The sequence below is a fragment of the Littorina saxatilis genome, linkage group LG1 (genome assembly GCF_037325665.1).
Source record: "Littorina saxatilis isolate snail1 linkage group LG1, US_GU_Lsax_2.0, whole genome shotgun sequence".
Taxonomy (NCBI): Eukaryota; Metazoa; Mollusca; class Gastropoda; order Littorinimorpha; family Littorinidae; genus Littorina; species Littorina saxatilis.
Genome location: NC_090245.1, coordinates 35,220,238 through 35,229,627, shown reverse-complemented (window position 1 = coordinate 35,229,627; position 9,390 = coordinate 35,220,238). Strand labels below are relative to the sequence as shown.

Genomic DNA, 9,390 nt, shown 5'->3' with positions numbered 1-9,390 from the left:
CAGCAAGTGATAAGAGCAGTGCGAGTTATTAAACCCTGTAGCAGGAAGTGTTTTGTACTGCGAGCGCAAACTGCAGACTGCAATCATCACCGGGCTATTCACACTCTCTCCCTTCCCCCTCCCCTGCCCCTCTTTAAATTCGCATAACTTACTGATACAGCTATAGCTCAAGGTTCAGTTATTATCGTGCCACTGGCGCATACCATCTGAAAATGAACCATAAGAATTCCCTTCATCCAGTCAAAGGGTGCATTGAGAATACACAGCGCTGCACCATCCTTAAAAACAGCATGCACAGACCCAGACAGAGACCCAGACAAAGACACACACACACACACACACACACACACACACACACACACACACACACACACACACACACACACACACACACACACACACACACACACACACATACACATAAACAAAAGAACAGAGAGCTAAAAAAAAAAAAAAAACGCACACACACACCTAACAACCAGGAACTTTATGAGGTCACATACAGAAGCCGACCTGGCAATCTAACACAGCACTATGACAGAAACGTCCATAAAGGTACACGCCCATTCCATGAAATGCTGCAAACCTCAGCGTAGCCAGCAGTTACGAGACCAACAACAGAATGCTGCAAAGGTTTGATCAGGAGACTGAGTATCCAATTTCATAAAATCTGGCATTTATGGAGAAAATCGTTCAGTCAGTGCTTGCAATGCTAGGCTGCTTGCAAAATCTGTGGAGATCTTTCCAGAAAATGCTAATGCTGATGACAACAAAACCCACTTTTAGACTCAACCTGTTTCTGTGTTTATGCTTGTTGGTATAAAATGCCTGCCTTCATGCATTGGATGCTTATGTTTTGTTTGCATTTGACACGTTTTTCAGTGTATGAGTGAGTGTCTAAATGACTATGTGTGTGTGCTGTGTGTGTGTGTGTCTGTCTGTGTGTGTGTGTGTGTGTGTGTGTGTGTGTGTGTGTGTGTGTGTGTGTGTGTGTGTGTGTGTGTGTGTGCATGTGTGTGTGTGTGTGTGTGTGCAGTGTGTGTGTGTGTGTGTGTGTGTGTGTGTGTGTGTGTGTGTGTGTGTGTGTGTGTGTGTGTGTGTGTCTGTCTGTCTGTGTGCGTGCGTCTTGGCACCTGTACCTATGTGCCTAAACAATTGACACTCACACTCACCACGAACACCATTATATTTATAACAACAACAACTGCAATAAGAGTAATGTGTACTTACGATGTAAAAACTGAGTCTGCAATTGCACTGGAAAAAATGAGAAAAAGGAAACATTACATTTTGCACAAAACAAATTTCACACACATCAAAATTGTTTCCTGCCACATTCTTACAGGACGCTGCAAATCACAAAACAATTTAGACGACAAAAACGGGAATATCAAAAACACACACAGTTATAAATAATGCAATGTTAAATGTTTATGATCTGGGCAAACAGATTTTCACGTTTTCTACTTTCCCTTCTTTTCTGGCGCACTTTTATGTTTTCAAGTCTTTTTTCTTTTCTTTTCTGGCACAATCAATAAAGTTCTGGGCGGAACCAGAACAAACTGTAAGACAATTGTCATTCTTTTAAACCCAACACTCTTTCACACTTTGAGAAAAGGGCGACCGGGGCTATAGGAAAGCACAAAAGACACTCGCAGACAGGGAGGATGAGGAAATAGGAGACGTGTGTGTGGTTGGGGGGGGGGGGGGGGTGGTGGTGAAAGGGGAGGGATCTTGACAGTACATGTAACTGGATGGAATAAAAAAGAAGTCGAAAGACAGAGATACAAGGGTGAGAGCAGACAAAAAGAGAGAGGACAGAACAAAGACCAGGATAAGGGAGAGAGAGAGGAGAGAGAGAGAAAGAGAGAGAGGGAGAAAGAGAGAGAGGGAGAAAGAGAGAGAGGGAGAAAGAGAGAGAGAATAAGACAGAGACACAGATGAGGACAGGATCGGTATTTGACTGAAAAAAAAAAGGGGGGGGGGGGGGGGAGGAATCCTGAGAAAGGCAAAAACTTACTCGTCAGGGAATGGAATGGGCTGTAACAAGCTTCCTAGCGTGTACCTCCAGTCTTTGAACTCTGCCCTGAAAACAAATTTAATAAATTCACACATTAAATTTAAACCAGCATCTGAGGGGGAATAATGATTTAGAAATCAAGTAAAATCTAAAACAAACATATTTAGCATTTTTATCACATCAGCTTCTTCACATCTCTTAAAAAGTCCACACACACACACAAAATAACCACCTACAAACAAGGACCATGAAAAAATTAATAGTTTATAAAAAGAACTAAAACTCATGAAGATCCTAAAATATGAAGGACATATATATATATAGATGGTAGAATGCTTTGTTCAAGGGGCTTTTTTATTTTATAGCACAGCTTTATCCTGAACTATTTTAAAAAAAAAAGCATTACAGTAAAACCTGCAAGCAAAGGACACCCTTGGGGAGCCTTGCCACTGTCCTTTGTAGCAAGGTGTCCTTTCTTTTGAATATGAATGCACCGACATTTTTTGGGAAGAAAAAACCCAGCCAAATAGTTTTATTTCATGTGTGTGCATGTAAATTATGTAAATAGAGTGTCTATGCATGTTTAGTTCTTTCATTTTCTTTCATTACAGGGGTCGACACTAACTTATTTGGCCTGGGGCCACACTGGCCCCAGAGATGGAAATTGCTGGGGCGGAAAAAAAAAATCTGGGGCCCACTCTCAGTATTCACGTGCGGCAATGCATTGTTTGTTTTTCTTCATCGTACTGAAGCCAGGGAAATTCTTTCAACCATTTGACATTGAAATTACGACAGCGCTTCGCGCTTTTGGCTGCATCGGTTTCCTTTTTTCGTTTCTCTCCACCCTGTTCTTCATCTTCATTGCCATGTCTTTTTACACCAGGGATGTGTCGCCACATTTTGCGTTTGGCATTTGAAGGCGATACTTATCTCTCACGCTAAAGAGCGCAATCTGGGAGTTATTTCCCTTACGACATTGTCCTTCGACGATTTGAATGTTTTTTTTTCTTGACTGCGGCATTGATCGTAACGCAAATTTCAGTGACGACTTTGACTGGCGATTTTTAGTGATTGGCTCTGCTGGCATTAGAATTTTCGGTTTGTCATTGTTGGAATTTATCCTGGGGCGGAGTGGGCCCCAAGCTTCGGCAATGTTTGGGGCGGAACACAAAACTCTGGGGCGTTCCGCCCCCCGCCCCCGCTAGTGTCGAACCCTGCATTACATGTAATAATGCAGCACACACCAAGGAGAGTCATCAGTCACTGATTCTTTTTTGCCACAGTAATTATTAAAACTCAAAAAGTTTTGAAGCTCTCAAGTTTGTTTTGAGAGAGAGAGAGAGAGAGAGAGAGAGAGAGAGAGAGAGAGAGAGAGAGAGAGAGAGAGAGAGAGAGAGAGAGAGAGAGAGAGAGAGAGAACGGAGAACGAGAGAGAGAACGGAGAACGAGCGATAGAGAGAGAGAGAACAAAGAACGAGCGAGAGAGAGAGAGAACGACTGAGCGAGAGAGAACGAAGAACGAGCGATAGAGAGAGAACGGAGAACAAGCGATAGAGAGAGAACGAGCGAGTTAGAGAACGAGCGAGAGAGAGAGAGAGAGAGAGAGAGAGAGAGAGAGAGAGAGAGAGAGAGAGAGAGAGAGAGAGAGAGAGAGAGAGAGAGAGAGAGAGAGAGAGAGAGAGAGAGAGAGAGAGAGAGAGAGAGAGAGAGAGAGAGAGAACGACTGAGCGAGAGAGAGAGAGAGAGAGAGAGAGAGAGAGAGAGAGAGAGAGAGAGAGAGAGAGAGAGAGAACGACTGAGCGAGAGAGAGAGAGAGAACGAGCGAGAGGCACCGGATTTCCACTGACTCAGAATTTGTGAACGATCAGCTTTGATGTTGGAAATTTGCGTTCTTCCACTCAGCTCATCAGCCACTTTTCGAACTGAGAGCCCCTTGTCCAATTTCTTTATCACATCGACTCTTTCTTCTAAAGTCAGAAATTTCCGTTTTGACATGATGAGACCGCGATCGACGAAGGATGAGACGAAGATGCATCACAGTACAGAAAGTAGAAACCCTAACTTGTTTTTGTTTGTGAGTTCAGTTCAATTCACGGCATCGACCAATGAGCGTGCACCATACAAAAATCAATCTTTCAAGTGCTGTCGTTGGCTTACAAAATAAGCTTCTCGCGCGTTCACATCGCCAGCGAGATTGTATTTGCAGAACCAAGATGGCGGACCGTTGTTGACAGGTAACAAACCAAATCGGGACCAAAAAAGAGTGTCCGCGTCCGCGCCTTTGAGGTGTTCGCTCTTTTAAGGTGTTTTTGAGTGTAAAATACATCCGTCCTCACTTGAAGTGTCCGTTATGCAAAGGTGTCCGCCGAATTAAGGGTCCGCTGGATGCAGGTTTTACTGTACTGCTAAATTTACTACAAAAAACAAACAAAATAAATAAAAAATAAATAAATAAAAGCTGGCAAACTTTAGTTCAAGCACCTCAGTGCATCAAGCAAAACACTTATAAACCACTCTCACACACACTCTCTCATTAGGGCCGGGGGGCTCTCTCCCCCTCTTCCCAATCTATCTCAGCTAACCCCCCACCCCCCACCCCCACCCCCACTCCCCCCAACCCCCTACTCAAAATCTGAGTCAGGTAACGAAAATAAAGAAGTACTCACATGGTCTCCATCATTGAAATGTAGCACAGGAGTTTGCTTTCCCAGTCGACCGTGTCAAATTCTGACTGAAACATGTTCTCTTGCATTGGGCTGGAAAACAAACACACAGAATGCCCCCTGGTAAAATACAGTCAAAGAAAAATTGGACACTGCAGTTATCTTTCTTCTTCTGTTCCTCTATTGTTACCCATGATGCTCTTGGTTTTAACTGCTGAATCAGCACTTGCGTTGTGGACTTGGTGGCTTGGTCAGAGAAGCTGCTGCAATTTTTTTGTTATTTGGAAACAGGCAATTTTTTAAGAAAAAAAACTCCCTTTCATTTCAAATTAGTAAATTTGTTTAAGAACATCTTTTTCCAATGTCTGTTGACTGTGTGGAAGTCATACAACTCGGCCTTAAATGATTAAAAACTACAATTCTAAAATTACAGAAGCAAATGCTTTTATTTGGAAGATAAACTCTTGTCATAATCTTTGGAACATTTTGAGTGCAAATCATATATTCACGAAAGTGGTGCAGTGCATACATACAACGCAATGAAATGGAGGTGGGGTGTTCGATGATAATGTGAATACTCCAACATCAAAGAAAAGGATCCTAATTCTCGTTTCTAAAGTACTCCTATAATATAGTTCTGTCAAATTACTTTACCTTGTTGTCAATTACAAGAACACAACAGGTGTATCAGACTATCACTGAAATGAAAAACTGAGCCAGTATTGCTTAAAGTAAATACTATCAACTTTGCTAGTCTTACTTTTCGCGTCTTCCTTCGGCCAGTGCTATATTTTCCAATCTTTCCTGCTGGCCACTTTAGCAGATCGACACACACAGTGCTAATAAATTTATACTCTGACTAGCTCAGTCAAACTTTCATTAAAAAAAACGTCCTTGTTTTCATTTCCCTTGACGTGAAAAATGTACCACCTTGTGATAAAATAAAATTAAAATTAAAATTAAAAAACATACTCGGCCAAGATGGATTATAAACAACCTAAAAAAATGTAAAGCATAACTTCTCAAAACAAAAATCAACAAGGCAAAAATTCAAAGCGACAGAGACTAATGGCATCAATAAAACCCTAACGAACTGAGCGACATTAGCAGCCCTGCCAAACTGAAACAGGACTGGAGAACCAATCAATTCGTGGCAAATTCTGACAGGTGCTTTAATGCAACAGAGCAGGATTTCTCAATTTACAGGATTTCTCAGTTCACAAAGGCAACTCAGTGAATGTGATTCTCTTCTTAAACATTCCAGGGGTAACAGATGCCTGCAAGATGAACCATTATTGTGTGAAAAATCTTCATGACAAATTTTCAGTCCTGTTTTTGATCTGACTAAAATTTACTGTAATTTGTGCAAACTTACTGAAGCATCTCTTTCAGCTCTGTGAGTTCTACTAAATTTAATTACATTTTTTTAATCAAATTATTTCTACTTTTGATTTTGTTTTGTTAGTGTTGGAGTATTTCTAGGGCAATGTGTAGTGCTGCACAGTGACGGACGCCAATCATGTTCTGTAACCTGTCATGACGAGACACATGCTTGTTGATTTTATAGAAGGCGTTACGTCTGCGCATAGGGCTGAATTCCAGACAAATTTTCTCAATAGTCAGATTATCCGTACTGTCCACATCCCCATTTGACATGCTCCACTGGCACAAATCTTGATTATCACTGTAAAAATAAAAAAAGGACATCTTGACAGGCCCAGAGGGCAATCCTTGTGTAACGCTTCTGAAAGTGAAAAAAAAAATAAAATTATTCAATCTATTCAGGTTTCTTTTTCTGCTGGAAAGAACACAACATGACAAACACAAAAGACAAACAACCCAAAACCAACAAACAATCTCCAGACCCATCAGTCTCCAGCCTAGCTTCATGCAGCTCTGTGCACAAAATACAGAAAATACATAGTTTCTTATAAACCATGCAGTGAGCATTGGTTTGTTGACTGAATCATTTTGTAAAGTGGACAAACTGATACCTGTACAATTTCACCATTATCAAACATTCAGGAAAATTTTTAAAAAAAACCAGAAAAAGGACCTGAATTATTGTATACAAACCATTATAGTAAACACTCATTCACAAGATTACATGCAGAAAAACTGAATTTTTGAAAGAAAGACTAGTAGATTCAGGGTGTTTTCAAGACCAAGTCTCAAGGAAAAAAAATTGAAATACACATAACAACACAAGAACTGACATAACAGCCTCAAGGGTAGATTCAAGTCCAAAGGGGGTTGGGAGGGGTAGAGTGAGGGCTCAATTAATTACCTTTTCACACCAATTAAGGCAAGAATTTCCCCTGCAAACTTGTGTGTGATTGGTTTGCACTCAACTTGCACCATTTTTGCATCTTTTTAAACCCCTTTCTATCTAATATCAGGTTTCAACTCGTTTACTAGCTTTTCAAATGTCTAGCAGTCAAGAAAAAGTAATAAGGTGTAAATTCTGTATACAGGTATTGCAAGAGAGAATCACATCTTTTCTTTTTTGGAACAGTTCCAGAAAATTGTTATCTTCATTGCCATTCTCTTCTTCTTCTTCTATGTTAATCTTTCCAGAGATTAACGATGAGCCTTCACATTCTTTAATTTTTTCCTGATCCTGACCTAAAAAAAAAAGAAGTGACAAGTAGTTATACTACATGAAATTCAAAGCACTCAACTCCTTCCATAGATAATAGATCATAGCGCCTGACAACAACAATTACCATGACTCCAGCAGTGAAGAAAAGTAGTATCACATTAAATGTGATTAATGCCCGTATTTCTGTAGACGTTTTAACTCCGCAGTTTTTTGAGATCACGAACTAGAAAATGACACATCCAAACAAGGAAATGGATTTTCTTGTCCGTCTTATAAATACCGCAGGTAATCATATTCATATATTGGCAGTGATATGTATAGATAACAGTCAGTCACTTGATATACACTGCAGCTCGTGCAGCCACAGCAGTATTTGTGGTCACATATCCACACTGTAATATCTTCTTCTTCTTCTTCCGTATAGCATTCAGGGTCTTCCCTTAATCTAATAGTAGCGCTTATACGGTGAAGTGATTGCCGACAAGAAGAGAGAGATAGAGAAATGTAAGGAGAGAAACGGAAAAAATAGTAAAACATTAAAGGAGAGAAAGCCTTACTTAGATAGTTCAGTTATAAAAACAACAACTGAATATGACTATCAAGCACCTAATCCATGTGGGCTTTAATCAGCAGGCTACTACTTTTCGCCCGGAGGCTAGCTGATCTTGGCTAGCTCTAATGCATAGCCGAACCAACTAATACATTTTAAAAATTCAAATAATTTTTAAAAAACTACAAACAAACAAAAAGTTTTAATCTTAGTTCTTTTTCCTACTCTATCTAACTAGGGGTTTGATATAATTTGATTGAAGAGCACTGGACACCCTTGATATCCATCTGCATAACCAGTGTTAATAGTGGTATTAAAAACTAAACCTAAAAGTGACTGAGATATTTCTGAAAGAATAAGAATAACAACTCCATGTACATAGCTAAAAATCCACCACCAAACAACAGTCTCACGGCACCTAATTTACACAAATGTGATCCGATTTTATCTGAATTATAAGAGTACTCACTGACCTCTCTGCAATGGCCTACTACAGTAGTACACAATAATTTAAGACATTTTGTAATAAATAAATAAGTATTTTGACTGCAAATAATACAGGAGAAGATTTTCATATGACCAAGTGTTATTGCTAGCTGTTGACCGCTGATACCAAGAAAACAGATCTCAGTAGTAGTCTAGCCGTGCACAATTGTGGTTGTGATTGTTACATGATGCTGAAGAGCTCAGGACAGTTGTCTCATAGTAATGAATTTGTACCAACATCCATGCCCTTGCCAGTAACCTGTCTGATAGTTTTGACATGTATAGTTCTAATTCTGACTGAACAGTTGGTTTTGTAGGAGTGAGGAGATTTTGACACATTATACATATTTTCAGTCCAGGTCTAACTGACCTATTATCCTCTTTGTCTGGGAACAACACTCGAAGTATTTAACTGTTATTAGGTCCTTGTGGATAAAAGAATAACAAATAGATTAATTTTTTTAAATACGTTAAATACTTTTTAAAGAGCATTTGAACATAGGAAACAAGAGGCGAAGCCTTCAAGGCTCACGTAAGAAATCGACAAACAGTAACACAAACTCAATCACTCCGTCACACATACACACACACAGTAAGCATAGGTGACACGGTACAAGAGTGCGAGACACTAGATCCAGATCTGTCTGTCCGTAGCCTACTTACGGGGACACGACTGCCAGATGGCCAGATCGACGCTGCGCTTTCGACAGCGCTTCCTCGCGCAGACACTGGAAACACGCTGTGCAGATTAATCTGTATGAAATCTCCTTTGGTATCTTCTTTATCTATTTTTCTGGAGCTACGAAACCGAACAAAGTGAAATCATGAGTCGTCTTCTCCTAATCGGCGAACTGCAGCTCGGTGATAACTGTATCTATACCACAATCCTTCACGCGATCTGACCTAACCTTGACCCCTGACCTGGTCTACATACCACACACGACACAAACCAGTCACCTGTTTTTACCCCCCCAAAACCCCTCACCACCCGTTTTCTTTGGATACACACTTTAACTACATACATGCTGACGAAATGTTGATCATTGCTTCAATACTTTGAAGCTGTAGC

General features: G+C 40.3%; 1 protein-coding gene across 1 annotated transcript in view; it reads right to left on the bottom strand.

Moving 5' to 3' along the window:
• Window positions 1–9,390, bottom strand: part of LOC138968244 (C-Maf-inducing protein-like) — a 64,658-nt gene that overhangs the window by 27,008 nt on the left and 28,260 nt on the right. The window contains exons 10-12 of the mRNA XM_070340806.1: window positions 4,687–4,776; window positions 2,021–2,086; window positions 1,231–1,257 (exon numbers count right to left, since the gene is read on the bottom strand). Coding sequence (XP_070196907.1) covers window positions 1,231–1,257; window positions 2,021–2,086; window positions 4,687–4,776 — 183 coding nt within the window. The remainder of the gene's footprint in view (window positions 1–1,230; window positions 1,258–2,020; window positions 2,087–4,686; window positions 4,777–9,390) is intronic.